This window comes from Tiliqua scincoides, chromosome 5 (genome assembly GCF_035046505.1).
Source record: "Tiliqua scincoides isolate rTilSci1 chromosome 5, rTilSci1.hap2, whole genome shotgun sequence".
In the NCBI taxonomy this organism is placed as follows: Eukaryota; Metazoa; Chordata; class Lepidosauria; order Squamata; family Scincidae; genus Tiliqua; species Tiliqua scincoides.
In genome coordinates this window covers 36,379,809-36,398,498 of record NC_089825.1, presented here as the reverse complement: position 1 = coordinate 36,398,498, position 18,690 = coordinate 36,379,809, and the positions used below count along the sequence as shown (strand labels likewise).

Below are 18,690 nucleotides of genomic sequence, written 5' to 3'. Positions count from 1 at the left end.
CCCAACCTGGAAGTAAATGGCAATGACATCATCTCCAGTTACTTCCAGTGGTACTTCCAAAAGGTGAACAATGAGAAGTAGTATGGCAGGGAGCAAATGTTGAGAAACTGCAAATTGTGCAATTCTGCTGCCCAAGTCTCCATCTTTGTTATGACTAATCAGGGATTCTAACTCAAAGATTTGTTCTTGCAGGTTACCATAAGGTAAGATTTGACGAGGAAGTGCATTACCAAGGTCAGAGCTATCCTTTGGGTAGGCAAATCAAGGCAACCACCCTGGGCTACGTGCTACGACATCATAGTGCAAGGAAAGGACTGGTGCAGCGGCAGTCCCTTACCAACATCTCCAGCACCATTGTTGCTACTGCTGCAGCAGCTCTGGAGAAGCTGGCAGGTAGCTGTCCTGATCATGCTCCTAAAGGAATCAGGATTATACACATACACATATACTTGCCACGTCTTTCTCCTCCACTGCTCAGTTATTTAAAACCAGGCAAGTAGGAGGATGCTAGAAGTGAAAAAGAAACCTCCACTACCAGCATCCTCCCATGTTCGCCTACTTTGAACAAACAGACAGGGGAGTGGAATAAGGATGATGCAGTCTGGGGAGCTGGAATGTACATGCAGTACCAAATCTGCAATTTTTGTTTGTTTTTTCATTTGAAACAAGTGAAAAGTTTAGACACCACTTCTGGCATCAATATGGCTTCAGTCAGGTCTAATTTTTTGAAAGTGTAGAGGGGACCATTAAAGGCCGATTTATTCCAGGCCCTGAATTCCCCCCAGGAAAGGCCCTGACCAATGTAACTGTACAAGAAAAAAAGTCTGTCTAGAAGAACCTGTTCTTCAGGTTCTCCCAATAATGGGAGTGACTTGATCATTTAATAGCAAGTAGGTACATAAAAGTTATGCTTACCTGGTCAAACTGATTAAAATCTTGATCAGGTGGAATCTGTAATCCCCAGAGTTTATACTTCTTTGCAACACTAGGAAACTGCAAGTCTGTAGGAATCTCAACTATTTCTGATCGATTCAGAATCTCAGAGTTTCCGTAGTCTATATATAATACCCGCCACTGTAAATTTTAAAAAGCCAATTATTTATAGCAATGTTGTTGCCCCAAGGGGCCAAGCGCATCTAGGGTATCCTGAGCAACAGGATCTGCAATTTACACAGTTCCCCAGCTTATATGCCCAGGCCTACCCTTCTTACAACGTTGTCCACCTCGCAAGCTACCAAGCATACCCAACTCTTTCTGCCTGTTTGTGGTTCTCTGCCCCAAGGCTCCAGCCACAGGCAGAAAGAGAGGAATCACCCAGTTTTTACCCAAACCACCAACAGTTCTTCAGGGTAGGTCAGTTCCCTCTGGTCATTCCAGCAATTTACTTTAAAAGTTTATTAAAGCTTTTTTATGTTAGTAAGTGAGAGTAAATGCCTCCACCCCACATGCTAGGGCTCTAAAGGGAAGGTTCCAAACAGCAAAATACAGTACATAAATTTTAAAGGCAGCAGAAAACAGACTAACTACATGATTAAATTCTCACAATCCCACAGTGCAAGATTGATGTTCAAACAGACAGAGCGTCTCACTGCATTCCAGCCATGAAACACTCTAAAGCAGCCATTTTCAACCACTATGCCATGGCACAGTGGTGTGCTGCGAGTGATCTACAGGTGTGCCACAGGAATTTGAGGTAAGATCATTTATTAGTAGGGTCAATAGGGATGTGAGGCCCCCACTGGCAGCATGGTGTGCCTTGACAATTATCAAAAACCTGATGGTGTGCCTTGACAATTTTAGTGCCTTGTCAGTGTGCCGTGAGAAGAAAAAGGTTGAAAAATCACTGCTCTAGAACAGGGGTGCCCAAACCCCAGCCCGCGGGCCACTTGCAGCCCACTGCGGGTCCCCACCCGGCCCCCAGCGGGTCTCCCCACCTCCAATGGGCACTCGGCCCTCACCCCAGCCCGCACTGGCCCGTTGTGCGAGCTCCGCGCCTTGCTTTCCCTCGCTACCGCTGAGCTCAGTGGCAACAAAGGAAAGACAAGCCCAGCCGGCTTGCAGGGCCTTTTATAGTGGGAAGGTAACGTGAGACTTGCAGGTCTCGTGTTACTTCCCACTATAAAAGACCCTGCGCGCTTGCCTGCTAGTCTCTTCTTTCTTGCCCAGGGGCTGGGCTGGGCTCTGCTCTGGGCTGGGCTCTGCTTGGCTCCCCTGCCCTGCCCTCTCCTCTCCTCTCCTCCTGCAACCTGAGGCAGGGGAGAGAGAGAGAGATCACGAGGGAGGGGAGCCCAGTCCACCTCGCAACACGTTTCCCTCCCGAGGGGGGGAGGGCTGGTTGGCCAGGCAGGCAGGCAGGCAGCAGCAGTACATGGGCAGGCAGGTACGCATGCAGCTGGGCAAGCAGGCAGGCAACCCAAGCAAATGAAGGAGGGAAGGAGGGAGGGCGAGGGGGCAGGTGAGCAGGCGGGTATGTGAAAGTGTGGAAGATCCCCCCCTCCATTTGTGTGTGTGGGTGTGTGAATGGGATCATAAACTGGCATGAAACTTCCCCCCCCCTTACTAGGGTGGATGGGATCATAAACTGGCATGAAGCTTCCCCCCCCCCCTTATTAGGGTGGATGGGATCATAAACTGGCATGAAGCTCCCCCCCCTTATTAGGGTGGATGGGATCATAAACTGGCATGAAGATACCCCCCCATCTTATCAGGGTGAATGAGATCATAAACTGGCATGAGGATTCCACCCCTCTTATTAGGGTGAATGGGATCATAAACTGGATTGAATTCATTCATTTTTGGTCTCCAATATATTCATTTATGTAAATTTATTCAAATTTGAAATGTAAATTAATTTTTTTCCCGGCCCCCGACACAGTGTCAGAGAGATGTAGTGGCCCTCCTGCCAAAAACTTCGAGCACCCCTGCTCTAGAACATAAGAAGGCTCACTTCTCTCACTTAAATAGTGAATGCCCTTTTTGGTCCTGTCTAATCAAATAATCTTAATTCTGTCATGATCTGCCCCCCCATTGCTACCCCATGTAGCTTCTAACTCTCAGGTGTCTGGCATGGCTCCAAATTAATAGCACCTGGTCTCTGTCCTTGCCACCCCTGTGCTCATCAGATAATGGGCCACCTAGTGGTTCCACCCTTTTGGTTCCCAGAGTAAGTCTCCATACTTGTGCCTAAATTGTCGGTTTTATTCCTCTGGTTGGGCAGACCCATGACTTCTCTATCTACTTCAGTTTCACACTTCCCTCCAATCTGGATCTTACAAGGAGGAAATTTCCAAATCAATACAACCGAGATCTTACATAAAGAGCATCTCTGCAATGCACAGTATCCCCAGCATTCTTCTTCCCAAATTTCCTCACTCACTCCCTCAAGAGGATAGGAGACCCACTTATTAAAGATTTGTGATAGTAACTGTATACAAGTGCAACCAAAATGGTAGCTAAGAATTTCTTCCAATCAGTTCCAAAGGCAGCCAAATATCTAAAGAAAGTTGTATTTTAAAACCCAGAAATTCCATTCAGATCTACCCATTAAAAATGGAAGCCAAAAATTCAAAATGGAAAAAATGTAATTCTATGTTGTAAATTTAGTAGTCTGTATTTTATCAATTCTAATCAAACTAAGCAGTTTTAAAAATTCATTGCTGAAGAGGCAAGAGCAATTTGAAACCAACAATGTCAAAGGCATTACCAGCCCAGACTTGAAGAAAAGCTCTGCTACTTCCAAAAACCACATTCTTTTAGTGATTAGCCCCTTTTACATTTATTTATTTATTTGATTTATACTTCGCCTTTCTCCCCGAAGGGCACCCAAGACAACCAACATTCACACATATCCTTTCCAAACTTATGCGAGAAAATCATGCTGAGCTGCTGTTCGTTCAAAACATGTTCCTTGCCTTTTCATCACTGATGACTTGCAGTACTTTACACCTGTACCAGCATTTATCCTCAGAAAAGCACCCTCCGTAGATCTGCAGATCAAAACAAAACCTGGTCATTTCAGTTCTTCTTAAATTTTCCCCAGTTTAAGCCATTTTTGCCCAATGTTGCATATACGCAACAGGGATAAAATATGTACACCTGTGGGCTGGGCAGAAATGGGTTAAATTTAATTTTCCCCAGTTGAAATTTCAGTAACTTATACAATAATATGAAGATGGCAGCCAACCTACCTACCACTGCTTAAGGATAAAAGACAAGCCTAAATGGATAGCTCTTGCATTTTCCCACAGGTTTATTTGAGATAGAACAAAATATAGCACTAGTTATGAAGAGTGCTACTTAAGTGATGCCACATGCTTGTGCCCCATTTCCAAACATTGAGAAGTGCTGGTTTCCTTTGGAGGAGAGATTACATGAACTATATGGTGTACTGCTGTATTTACAAATATACAGAATGGGCACCAGGTGGAGGCTGATAGCATCAACATAAGTTTTCCCTTTGCACACCAACAGGTTTTGTCTGCTGACTTACTCTTACCCAGTTTCTCTGTTCTAGGCCATCTCCCTCTCCCCCACACATCAAATCCACTTATCTGTTCTTCTCAGAACATGCATAGCCTAGAACAGGGTTGCTCAATAGGTGGATCACGATCTACCGGTAGATCGCGAGGCAAAATGAGTAGATCGCGGAGTGCCGACCCCCCCTTCAGGTGCCTATGGGAGGAAACACCGGGAGTAAGGCCCATTGTACTCAATGGGGCTTACTCCCAGGTATGTGTGGCTAGGATTGCAGCCTCACAGCCTAATCCTAGGCATGTCTACTCAGGAGTAAGTCCTGTTATACTCAGTGGGGCTCAAGGTACACCAACATACATTGTACACATAAATGTTAGACGTTATGATGGCGCGAACATTGTAAAAAAAACTCTGGTAGATCTCCGGGCCTTGCTGGGTTTCAAAGTAGCTCTCGAGCCAAAAAAGTGTGAGCACCCCTGGCCTAGAAGCTGCCTTTATTCTTTTCCACTCTGGACATATAGGGAGTGGGAAGGGGGTAAAATAAAATAATGGGTCATCTTACACCTTCAACCTCAGGCCCTCTTCTCAAGTAGAAGTTACTCAAAGTCATACCAATCTTCTCTGGAGCATTTCATTTTTCCCCAACAGAATTCTCTCACTAAGAAGCACACCAAATGCAGTGATTTCTCAGAGCTGTCAGACCTCTGGACGCAACAAAACCACTTGTCAGCCAATACTATACTCTCAACTGTAAGCCAAAATCCATGACCTCATTTCACAATAGTAAACTATCAATACAGATGGTGCTTAGGGATAATGAAATCCAGAATCTTGGCACCTGTAGCACTCCAGTCGTGTTCGGAGGGCTACAGGTCAGGCCTGATCCAAACTCAACACGGGTCAGGGGACCTGCATTGAGTCAAATCTGTGGATGATCAGACAACCTGTACTGTATACTTTACATAGATAAAACTGAGCTCTCTTTCTTACACCATGCTGGAATGCAAATAAAAATTCCAACCAAGAATATATTTTCACACCTTAGTTTTGGAATAATCCAAGGATATCAACAGTTTACCAAAGTAACACAGTTTATTTTATATTCAACTATTAATATAATGGTCCAAGACCATTCTCCAGGTGATACCAATCATCAGAGATCAGGCCAATAGTAACTAGGGAAACAGGTGTTTAGCAGCAGTAGCATCTTAGCTATAGAACTGCCTCCCTAGAGAAACTCACCTCAAGCCAATAGCCTTTAGTCACAAGACTTTTCTACTCACCCAAGCTTTTAAAAATATTTAATTCTTTTGCCACCATCCTCCTGGGGTTTCTAGCTGTTGGCTTTATTAATTTATCTGTTCTGCTGTTTCAGCATTGACTTAAGCTCCTGATCTTTTTATAGCAATGTTAATTATTAATAGGTTATAAAATTGCCTTAGAAATTCTAAAAAATGAGTACAGGAACTATTTAGAAATAAAATACCATTGCCAAGCATCAAACGAACAGTACAACTACTTTTGCATGCCCAAGGATGCTTTTAGCTTGCTTCTTTAATGACCTTTTGCTACATAGCAATCCAACTTCTAAAATTTTCAAAAGCACATTGCAACATGATACTGGGACAGGCTGTTCAAATTCAAAAAAATTTCTAAGTCCTTCGGCACTTGTAATATTGTTCTTTGAATATCAACCATGATAAGCAGTTTTAGAAAGGAAACTTCAATGTAATCTGTCTATTGGCCTTAATGTGGTGCTACTGCTGAGCTGATCCATGAGACTGTTTTATATATAATGGGACAGACTCTCAGTAGCAAAACCTTTTAACAGATTAAGTTACTCATAAGCAGGGACCTGCAACACAACATTGCACCTCCTCATTCATAATTATCAAAGGGTTCATCATCAGGGCTGGGCTGTGGACAGCTACCATGGAGATCAAAGGTCAGGACCAGAAAAAGACCAAGAATAAACTTGGAGCCAAGATAGAGAAGCAAGCTGGAGCCCAGAAGAGTCATGAAAGGGCAAGTATCAAAGAAACCAAGGTCCTCAAGCAGCAAACTAGTCAAGCACAAAGCTTTTATACAATCAATGACTAATTCAGATAGCTAGGAAAGTTCAGAATGTTTCTGTGTAATGAGCTGCTAAGACTAAAACAGAACAGAGGCTAAGCCTAGCCCAGACAGTTCCTGACACTCAAACCAGCCAATTTCCTCTCCAGTCACTGTTTCCCCCCAACCGAAAACACATTCATGGCTCCTAAAGAATCACTAAAACTCTGTATACTTACAGAGTTCACATCAGGACATTTTGGGCCCATGTTATCCACAGGGGAGGGGGGTTCAGATACTGAAACGCATGGATATTGAAATACATGGACCTTGGGGGGGAACTCTAATCCTTCTGAGGAGACCGGAGCTCCAGTCACTCCAGAGGGTGTTCTAAGGCCTGTGAAGGCCACATGCAGTCTTCAGGGGCCTCAAAACACCTTCTAAAGCCTTCTAGTGGCCTTAAAAGGTCACTTCCAGTTTTTCCATAAAACCAAAAGTGATGTTTAAAGGCCTTCATAGGGCTCGGGAAGCTCTTTCCCACCCTCCAAATGCCTTCTAAGGCCTCCCAAAGGCCTTAGAAAGTTTTTTGAGGCCTGTGGAGCCTGTATGCAACAGATGGGCCACGGAATCCACAGGGGATCGGTTCCAGTCCCCCCAATGGATATGGAGGCAACCTGCCTTTGTGGCCCCCACACAACCCCGTGTGCCCCCCTGCAGGGGAAGCTGTCTCCAACTCCCATGACAGACAGCAACAACTACCACCCTGGCACCACCCCTGCGAGAATCACAGAATGCCAAACAAAGAGGTTTATCTGAGTAAGGAAATTGCATAAGGAAGCTAAGAGTGACAGTAGCAACTTGCGCTCCATCAAAAGGCTGTGACCCAGAAAGTCTATCCTCTTTACACTGGATCATCTTTAGAAGTTGGGATGCTCCACTGGCCCTTACCACATTTGCTTCAAGATGCTGCTGTATTTATTGCATCATAATGCAGTATCTGCTTATAACAGGTGCAGCCATAGGATCCAACTAGCATAACACATTCCTTCAATGGAATTTATTTCCAAAAAAAAGACATCAAGGATTGCAAATTCAAAGTGGTGCTTACTAAATGTTCTTATGCTGTATTTTGGGAAAGGAGATAAATATATACACTTACCTTGGAAAGATCAGGAAAACCAAAAACTGGGCTGGCATTAGGACAAATTTCCACTAAAGCACGGCTTATCTTCACAATGTCAGCTTGTCTATTAGTGTTCTGCATGGCACAAGATGAAAACAAACAGTGACATAAACAACAGCCATAATAAAGACTTCCACATAACTTCAGAAAACATTGACACTGTACAAATCGAAAGCGTACTCAAACTTCTGACAAAGATTTGCTTTTACAAGTCTCATTAAGAATTTCCATTTTGGACAGAACAGTCAGTCCTTTTTTGAGCCTGAACCTTCTTTATTCAGCAAGTCTTCATCACATCCTAGAGCCTTCACCTCACCTGTGCCCAAAATGTGACTGCATCTTCAATATGACAGCCAATCACAATTTCAACTACAGGGAATAAAGAATTAAAGTTAATTCATGATTTCAACATTGAGAAAAACACATATACGCTATACAGGTCCAGCCTTGTTATACAGAGGTTTTTTATACACAGATTTGACTCAACACGAATAGCCACTGCAAATGAGAAGGAATGTGCTGATTCCTGGAGAAGGGAAAAAATGCATCCCTTTAAAGTGTTTTTATAAAACCACTTTTCTTACTGTTGTAGAGAGACAGTCATGCAAGCCATTACAGGTATAACTAGATTTTTCTCTCTCAATGCAATGAGGTGCCCTTTAAATTAAAGGAAAACAGTCATTTAACAATGAGGGAGAGGGCATTGGGCTGACAATCCATCAATCATTCTCTCTTCAGGCAGCTTCAGCCCAAGACCCCTCCCTTCCCCCTGAGCACTTGAAAGATAGATACTTTGCATTGGAGAAGGGAGGGGTCAGAGTGAAGCCTTTCTAAGCACCTTGAGAAAGACTGATTGAAGGATTGTCTACTTAATGACTCTTTCTTACATCACAAAGGTCAGCAAGGCTGTTTTTAAATCACCAGAGCAAAGGAACTTTTTAAATTGATTTGCTTTAGCATGTTTTTTGCCATCCACATGAGTCCTAGGAACGGACTCATGAGTCCCTTGCGAATAATGAAACGCAGTCGTTATCTCTAAGTGTGTATACCTTTACTATATCCTGCATCTTCCTCCATTTTGGTAGAACCTGAAACATGGAGACAATCCAGAGTCAGTACAATAGTTTAAGAACAAATGGGTCAAGTAGAAAGTAAACCAATTGGTTAACCATGAGATATATAACTTAGTAACATCTAAGGACTGGAAGCTAAGTAAGCATTATACATCCTTCCCCCACTCTTCATCAATCATCTCTACCCAGGACCCCTCCCCCAAATGTCCAGCTGCCTGTGCTAAGAAATGCCCTACTCCCTAGGAAGGAAACCCAGTGCTATCTTGCACTGTTTGCTTAGCAGCACAACTGGGGGCAGTGTTTCCCCAAATGAGTGCTGCAGAAACTTTAAGAACAGCAAGTAGCCATGTCTAAAGACCGCAAAAAGGACACACTTGTCCCCCACCACTGCCTTGTTTCTTTTAAGTCTTAAATTGCATACTAGTTTTCTCTTTTCATCAGACAATGTGAAAACACATTAAACAGAAAAAATAGAAACTTTAAACAAACAAGATATGCATACAACACTGATCTATTTTGAACAGATTGTGCAAAACCAAAACCTTATACACACTGCTACACCCTGTAGGCTCAAACAGCTTTGAAGAATTCATATTGTAAAGTCTTAACTTTTTGTTAAACTTTGAAAGTAGCTGGGAAATGGCATGAGGATCTGCCTCTCAAAAGGTCAAAGCCAAGGAGTCTACCAGGTATCCCCAAACAGTTCTTTAGATCCAAGACAAAAACAGTATTCTTTTAAAAGTTGGATAATTTTACAATACTATAGTCATATTTAATTTCTCTGCATCTCTAATTACAGTACTGGAAACCTTCTGGACCAGTGATACTGTGTGCATAGTCAGGAAGAAGTGGAAGATCTCTGTCATGTCTAGACCAGAGATTAGAACAGATCTCTGGTTTGGTTGCAACTGTAGTTCTATATTCTTCTGCCCCAATTTTATCATTTTATTGGCCACAAAAATAGTAGTTATACATGTTATTTTAATTTGCTTTCCTTTGACATGACCTATGGTTTTGAGAAAAATGAGCCTGCATTCAGCTGCATAGCAGTAAGTAACAGCCCACAGCTGTTCTCAAAAACTTTTTCTGCATTGAGGAATATACTAAGTGGGAAAAGGGGGAAAAATACAAACAATGGATTGTTCAGCAGACTGAATGACAGCCCCCCCAACAAAAACCTGTGAATGAAGAAGGTGCAATAAACCCTGACTAAACACCATTCTAAGTGCCCTGAGAATAAGTACTGTATTATCATTCAATACTTTTATTGGTGTGAGCAAACACATGCATGGAAGGCACCCAGGACTGGCTCATCCATGAAGCCACCTGAGACAATTGCCTCAGAAACCAAATTGGGATGGGTCACTTATCTCCACCTGTCACCTGCACTGGTCCACCTCCCTGAACTGGAAATGGGGGATTCAGCAGGAAGCATGGAAGAGAAGAAAGTTGTAGGCTAGAGTGTTGGAAATGAATTTCCTCTCCATTCCCTTCTTCCTATCCAAGAAGTAGAGGTGGACACATCAGTAGGCAAGAAGAAGGCAGCAACATTTGGCATACCAAATGTTTGGCATACCAAGAAAGTCTCGGGTCAAAACTCAGCATTCAAAATTAAAAAAAAACACTCCCAACTGCAAACATCCCAATGGGCATGTCTTCAGCAGAGAAACAAACAGCTGCCTAAGGTTACTCACAGATTACATTAGTTTAAAAGGCAGGTGTTTCTTTTTTACCAAATACTGCCCTGCTATCAGGATAATTTAGTCACTATCCTATTTTGGTAAGGGCTACCTATTTTTAGCTTGTTAAAAACAAGCTTGTTAAACAAGAACATTTTACAAGAAGAAATGACTGGCAAATGTTGATATATGCATACACAGGTGTTCATATACTACCTTTCTCCATTTTTACACCGCATTCAAGGCTGCTTATAAAGGCTAATCTAAACCCCCATTTTTCAGTGAGATTTTTACAATATGTTCTCACCTGCTACAAGAATAATCAGCCACAGAACCTTAAGATTTCTGAGCCAATATAGCACAGTGGACCAGTGTAAAAGCTACACAGGTCTCCCGATCAAATTTTTACCTTTATATACCGCCTTTCTCTGTTTTTCCATAGCATTCAAGGCAGTTTATATAGGCAGGTTAATCTAAAACCCCATTTTTCAATTACGTTTTAACAATATGTTCTCACCTACTACAAGAATAACCAACCACAGAACCATATGACTTCTGAGTGCATATAGCACAGTGGGCAAGAGTGCAAAAGCTGCATGGGTCTCCAGATCAAATTTTTACCTCAGCAAAGACCTCAACAGGCAACCTCTCTCTGACAAGCCTCTGAGCTTCAAGTTCAACCTCTCCTGCAATATGGGGATCACCACCAGGAGCTTACGGAGTTGCTAGAATTCTGCCTGCAAATGAACAACAATTTAAAGAACCACTTTTAGGTATTAAGTGCTAATTATGGGGATATAGAGAAGGCAGCTGTGCCCGATACACAGCCAGACCCTCACGACACACATTACATTCCTGAGTTAGAGTATAATCCTCAAAGGATTATAACTAGGGTGACCAGATGCAATGCAGGACAGAATGCCTATACCTTTAACCACTGTATAGCAGGGAAGTGCAGTGGGTGGGGAGGCAGGTGAGGCACAACCTCCCCACCACTGTCCTTCAAAAAGCCCTCAGAGGCTTGGTGACTAGGGTATAACTAGGGTGACCAGATACAATGGAGGATAAAATGCCTATACCTTTAACCATTGTAAAGCAGGTGAGGCAGAGCCTCCCCACCAGTGTCCTTCAGAAAGCTGTGTGAGGCACCCAAGCCCTCAGAGGATTATAAGAACATAAGAACATAAGAACATAAGAACAGCCCCACTGGATCAGGCCATAGGCCCATCTAGTCCAGCTTCCTGTATCTCACAGCGGCCCACCAAATGCCCCAGGGAGCACACCAGATAACAAGAGACCTCATCCTGGTGCTCTCCCCTACATCTGGCATTCTGACTTAACCCATTCCTAAAATCAGGAGGTTGCGCATACACATCATGGCTTGTACCCCATAATGGATTTTTCCTCCAGAAACTCGTCCAATCCCCTTTTAAAGGCGTCTAGGCTAGACGCCAGCACCACATCCTGTGGCAAGGAGTTCCACAGACCGATCACGCGCTGAGTAAAGAAATATTTTCTTTTGTCTGTCCTAACCCGCCCAACAATCAATTTTAGTGGATGTCCCCTGGTTCTGGTATTATGTGAGAGTGTAAAGAGCATCTCCCTATCCACTCTGTCCATCCCCTGCATAATTTTGTATGTCTCAATCATGTCCCCCCTCAAGCGTCTCTTTTCTAGGCTGAAGAGGCCCAAACGCCGTAGCCTTTCCTCATAAGGAAGGTGCCCCAGCCCCGTAATCATCTTAGTCGCTCTCTTTTGCACCTTTTCCATTTCCACTATGTCTTTTTTGAGATGCGGCGACCAGAACTGGACACAATACTCCAGGTGTGGCCTTACCATAGATTTGTACAACGGCATTATAATACTAACCGTTTTGTTCTCAATACCCTTCCTAATGATCCCAAGCATAGAATTGGCCTTCTTCACTGCTGCCGCACATTGGGTCGACACTTTCATCGACCTGTCCACCACCACCCCAAGATCTCTCTCCTGATCTGTCACAGACAGCTCAGAACCCATCAGCCTATATCTAAAGTTTTGATTTTTTGCCCCAATGTGCATGACTTTACACTTACTGACATTGAAGCGCATCTGCCATTTTGCTGCCCATTCTGCCAGTCTGGAGAGATCCTTCTGGAGCTCCTCACAATCACTTCTGGTCTTTACCACTCGGAAAAGTTTGGTGTCATCTGCAAACTTAGCCACTTCACTGCTTAACCCTGTCTCCAGGTCATTTATGAAGAGGTTGAAAAGCACCGGTCCCAGGACAGATCCTTGGGGCACACCGCTTTTCACCTCTCTCCATTGTGAAAATTGCCCATTGACACCCACTCTCTGCCTCCTGGCCTCCAACCAGTTCTAGGGTATATAGAATGGTTACCCTATTATAGCTAGGGTAACCAGATACAATGGAGGACAGAGTGCCTATACCTTTTTAACCATTGTATAGCAGGGACATGTGGTGGGTGGGGAGGCAGGTGAGGCAGAGCCTTCCCACTGGTGTCCATTGAAAAGGGCTGCCACCGTGTGAGGCTCCCAAGCACCCACAACTCACACAGCGATGGTGCTATTTGAAGGACTCTGATGGGGAGGCTCTGCCTCACCTGCCTCCCCACCCACTGCATGTCCCTGCCACACAATGGTTAAAGGTACAGGCACTCTGTCCTCCATTGTATCTGGTGTGTCCCCTGTTATAATCCTCTGAGGGCTTGCGGTCTCACAGTGGCAGTGCTTTTCAAAGCACACTGGTGGGGCCAGGGAGACTCTGCCTCACCTGCTATACAGTGGTTAAATGTATAGGTACTCTGTCCTCCATTGTATCTGGTGCCCCTAGTTATAATCCTCTCTTGGGTGGCAGCGCTTTTCAAAGGACACTGTTGGGGAGGCCCCACCACAGGTCCCTGTTGTCTAGAAGAGGGAATTCTGGCAGGTGAAGCTTCACATGGAAGGGCTTAAGAGCTGCACCTGCGAGAGGGGCCTCCTCTGTCCCAGCTTGTGCCTGATGGCAGCTGGGCCATGAAAGCGTGCGGGACGCAAGAGCGGCCCCAGGAGAGGGCGCGGGGCGCTCCAGCCCCAGAGAAAGCCTCGCCCCCCTCCAAAGGCTTCCTCAGGAGCAGCCCTGCCTGAACTGAGGGCTCTGGTCTGGTCTGGTGGGGCCACACGCAGCACTGTGGCGGTCCGGCCTCCTCCGCACACCCCGTCAGCGGTCCCCGCTGGACTCCAGCAAGGTCGCACCTGCCCCGAGGCGGCCCGCGCCCCAGAAGCCCGTCTCGGTCTCCCGCCGAAGGACAAATGGCGCCCCCGACCGCACATTAACGCAGCGAGCGCTCCCGCCACGCAGGGCCCACTTGCGCCTCGCGCATGCGCGTTGAGTTATTGCAAGCGACGGCGGGGGGCGCACGTGGAAGAGCCCTGCAGATATTCTTCTGCAGGCTGCGATCCTATCCGCTTACCTGGGAGTGAGGCCCATTGATTATAATGGGGCTTACTTCTCCGTAGACGCATTGGGCTGGGCTCTCAGACTGCACTCCTATCTACACTTACCTGGGAGTAAGCCCCATTGACTATAATGGGGCTTACTTCTGAGTAGACATGCAGAGGCTTGGGCTCTGTGGCTTCCATCCTAGCCGCACTTACCTGGGAGTAAGCTCCATTTAGTACAATGGGGCTTACTTCTGGGTAGACATGTAGAGGCTTGGGCAGTTACCTCAGTTATTTTCTGGTTAGGCAGTCACTTAAAGCCCAATCCTAGGCATGTCTACTCAGAAGTAATTCCCATTATAGCAATGGGGCTTACTCCCAGGTAAGTGGATAGGATTGCAGCCTGAGGCAGCAATTCTATACACTTAATTAATACACTCCTATAATTATCTTAGCAATAATAACGTGGTAGGACTTCTGAATATATATATATGTGTGTGTAGTGTATAAATGTATACCAATAGTTTATAAATGTATAGGATTGCCCTGTTATAAATAGGAGTTTATACAGTATACATAAATGTATAGTATTGTGTTGTTACAGTATGATCCTGTGCACAACTACTACTCGGAAGTGGATTCCGAAAGCCCAATCCTATGCAGGTAAACTCAGAAGTAAATTCCATTATAGTCTCTGTGGAGCTTACTTCTAGGTAAGCTCCCAGGGTGACCTTGGGCCAGTCACTATCTCTTAGCCTCACCTACAAAGGGTTGTTGTGAGGACAGAAGGAGGGGAGGAACTATGTACACCACCCTGAACTCCTTGAAGGAAGGGTGGTATAAAAATGTGAAAAATAAATAAGTGTGGATAGAATTGCAGCCTGACAGCCCAATCCTATGAAGTAAATCCCATTAGATTATCTAGAAGTAAGTCCCATTAGATTCAGTGGGCTTACTTAAAGGAAAGTGTGGATAGGATTGGGCTGTGAGTCGTTCAATGGGATTTCAGTCTTCATGCAGTTCAAATCTGTCCAATGGCTCTTGCTCTCAGGTAAGTGTGTGTGCAGCTAGCTTAGTACCCATTAAATGACACGTTAAAGACTCACATTGAAGTCTATGCAGTTTTACTCAGAAGTAATTTCCCCTGTGTTCAGTTGGTCTTACTCTGAGGAAAGTGTACATAGGATTGCTTTGTTAAAGTTACTTCAGCTTTAAGATTGTTAAAGATGCCACAGAACTGCCTACAGACTTTACTTTGGGAGTAAGCTTTATTCAACTAAGGGCACAATCCTAATCCATTTTCCAGCAGTGACATAAGTGCAATGCAGCTCCTAGGTAAGGAAACAAACATTCCCATACTTTGATGAGCCGTCCATGAGTGCCTCCCACTGTAGGGTGCAGTACATGTCCCATTGGCACTGCTATGCCAGTTCTGGAAAGTGGGTTAGGATTTGGGCCAAATTGAGACTGTGGCTCAGTGGTAGCTCCTTTATAGAAGACTACAGATTTAGGGCCCAATCCTATCCAACTTTCCAGCTCGGGTGTAGCCACAGTGCAGCTCCATGGTAAGGAAACAAATGTTCCCATACCTTGAGAATGCTCCAGTGATTGCCCCTCCACCACAGGATGCAGTGCACACCCCACTGGCACAAATGCACCAGCACTGGAAAATTGGATAGGATTGGGCCCTCACTCTCTGGCATCTCCAGGCAGGGTAGAGAAAAAATCTGACTGAAACCCTGGAGAGCTGCTGCCAGTCTGTGTTGGCAATACTGACAGACCTATCCTATCCAGTTTCCCAGTGCCAGTGCTGCTGTGCCTATGGGGTATGCACTGCTTCCTGTGTTGGGGGTGCAGTCACAGAGGCCTTCTTAAGGTTTGGGAACATTTGTTCCCTTACCCTGGGGCTGCATTTGCGGTTGCACCAGTGCTGGAAAGTTGGATAGGATTGGGCTGACTGAGTTGGTTGGACTAATAGTTGGATTCAGTAGAAGGCAATTTCCAGTGGTCGTATGGGTGAGCAGAACTATGTGGGATGTTGAGTTGGCAGTTAGGCAGAAGCCTGAAAAATTCTCCCTCCCTTATTAGAAAGCATCAATGTGTATCCAAAATGAAAATGGAAGAAACAGATTGTTACTTCCAGGCATACCAATGGCTTGTCTTATAAACATTTGCTTACACTTGAGCTCATTGATGTCTATTCAGAAATCCCACTGCAATCTATTGGACTTACATCCAATAACCTCAAACACTGATGCCACAAAAAATGTTTTTTTTATTTATTTTCACATTTTTATACTACCCTTCCTCCAAGGAGCTCAGGATGGTGTACATAGGTCCTCCCCTCTTTGTCCTCACAACAACCCTGTGAGGTAGGTGAGACTGCTAGTGACTGGCCCAATGTCACCCAAGAAGTTTCATGGCTAGAGGTGTTTGTTTCTGGTAGGATAGATTTACAGCCCAATTCTTACTGAACACAATGAGCTTACTTCTGAGTAAAATAAATAACACCATTTTCAAACACCTCTATTCATGGCTGAGTAGGGATCTGAACCTGGATCTTCCAGGTTGAAGTCCAGCTCCCAAAACATTATAAGGTGGGCCCTCAGTCCCTGTGGAGTGCCTGTTCTCAAACCCCCTGCTGATACCAAAACCCACAGATAATGGAATCCATGGGTTCTGACCAACAGGGCTCTGAATGCAATTGGAACTTTGCTCTGGTTGCACCTGGAGCCACTGGCTTGCAGTCAGCCTTTGCTAGCCTCAGAATGTTGCCTGAAGGAGTTTAAAGGCAACTTCTGGTTTTTGCCAAAAACTGGAAATTGTCTTTAAACTCCTCCAGGCAGAATTCTTAGATTTGCAAAGGCCTCTGCAGGTCTTAGAAAGCCTCCCAGGCGTGACTAGAATGAGGTTCCATTCGCATCTGGTTGATCTTCAGTGGATGCATCTGTGGATTCAGAATCTGTGGATTATTAAATCCATGGATATGGAGGGCCTACTGTACCATCCCTGCTCTGTTGAAATTAGTGGTCTCTGTGAATATGCTTAGCAATAGCAGTGCTCAGTGTAGTTGGTATGTGCAATGGATAGAGGTGTTTGATGTTACTGTATTTACTATACTCAGGAGTCCATTGCATTCAGTAAGACTGTAAATCTATCTTACTCACCAGAAACAAACACCTCTAGCAATGGGCCACTTGGAAAAGTGGTATATCTTTTAATAATATTCAGAAAGATTCTTTAAACATTTTTGATATCTAAAATACTTGATAAATTTACCTCCATGATGAACTTACTTAGTCCAGACATTTTTAATTTTTCTTTAAAAAAAAACACTATGTAGTATTTGGTTAATTCCCTCATTCAGTTACAGTTATTTATACAGTCAGGTCACACCCCAATTACATACAGGGAAATATTCTTGGAATATATAGTACAGTATGTTCCAGTAAGGTTGTTACATTAAAATCCCCTTTTCCCTTCCAAGTTGTGATTTTTATATCTGGTTATGTTATTTTGGATCATACAGGCCAAGCAAGCAGGCCACTCCCCCCCAGCACATGTTTCTAAGGGCCATGGCCAAGCTACAAGCACATGAATTACACAACCCCCAATTCCTTGCAGGTCAATGTATAACCTAATCACTGTGTCTCCTGATTATGCAAAACAAGCCTGCACCTCCGGAGGAAAAGGTCTATTGTTTTTTTGTTGTATTCTTAAGCACCTTATGCAGATTGTCTCCCTCCCCGAGTCAGGTTTTGCTGATAGCTGGTTTCTGGACCCTTCCACCTTTTTTTTCATCTGGGTGTTACTGAGCATGTGCACAGCTCTGGGATACTTCTGGTTCATCACATACTCCACGTGTACCATTGTGTGTACTGAGCATGTGCACAGCTCTGGGATACTTCCGGTCAGTTTAGGTCAACTTCCAGGTCAAAGACAACTCTTATAAGAGAGAACTCAGAGCACATGTCTCCCTCTCTCTGATTGCCCTCCTGCAGGAGCGGTCCTACACGGGACTCTTCCTCCAACCACCCCCCCCCCACAGGTAAATATATCTTGCGTCTAAACTCCCTACCTTCTTCCCTATCTATTCCTCCCTTCTTCCCCATCTTTAGTCAGCAACTGGGTTTAGTAGATTAAGGAACCCCTAAATACTTCCCTACATCCTATCCATTTCTGATTCCTTTTCGGATGCACCCAAATACATAGCACATGCATCCACCACTAGCTAGGTACACTATACACAAGTACTAGAAATCTATACTTATCAATTCTCCATGTGTATTATGTTTACCTTTGCGTGTTTTTGCAATAAAAATATAATCCTTTGATTGAAAGTTCCCTTTCTCCCAGTCTCCTCATTAAGCTAGACAAGGGATCTCTTTGCTTAACGCTGTCTTGGTATCCAGCCTATGGTCCCAAAAGTTTCTAAAAGGCTAATATACTAATTTCCCTAAACAAAACAGCCTTTTTGGTAACAAGGTAACCTACAGTTCATGTTTGTACAGTAATGTATGAACGTACATCATTTCTGAAATTATGGGTAGCAAATACAAGGACATCTGCAAGAGGGATATCTGAAGGCCTTAGGAGTGGACCTCAACAGGTGGGAAACCCTGGCCTCTGAGCGGCCTGCTTGGAGGCAGGCTGTGCAGCATGGCCTTTCCTAGTTTGAAGAGACACTTGGCCTACAGACTGAGGCAAAGAGGCAAAGAAGGAAGGCCCATAGCCAGGGAGACAGACCAGGGACAGACTGCACTTGCTCCCGGTGTGGAAGGGACTGTCACTTCCGAATTGGCCTTTTCAG

The 18,690-nt window shown here is 44.5% G+C and overlaps 1 protein-coding gene across 1 annotated transcript in view; it reads right to left on the bottom strand.

The window, feature by feature from the left end:
• STK31 (serine/threonine kinase 31) overlaps positions 1-8,785 on the bottom strand; it is a 50,765-nt gene extending 41,980 nt beyond the window's left edge. Inside the window, exons 1-5 of the mRNA XM_066629142.1 lie at positions 8,758-8,785; positions 8,025-8,077; positions 7,685-7,783; positions 3,912-3,986; positions 916-1,074 (exon numbers count right to left, since the gene is read on the bottom strand). Coding sequence (XP_066485239.1) covers positions 916-1,074; positions 3,912-3,986; positions 7,685-7,783; positions 8,025-8,077; positions 8,758-8,785 — 414 coding nt within the window. The remainder of the gene's footprint in view (positions 1-915; positions 1,075-3,911; positions 3,987-7,684; positions 7,784-8,024; positions 8,078-8,757) is intronic.
• Positions 8,786-18,690: the final 9,905 nt, after the last annotated feature.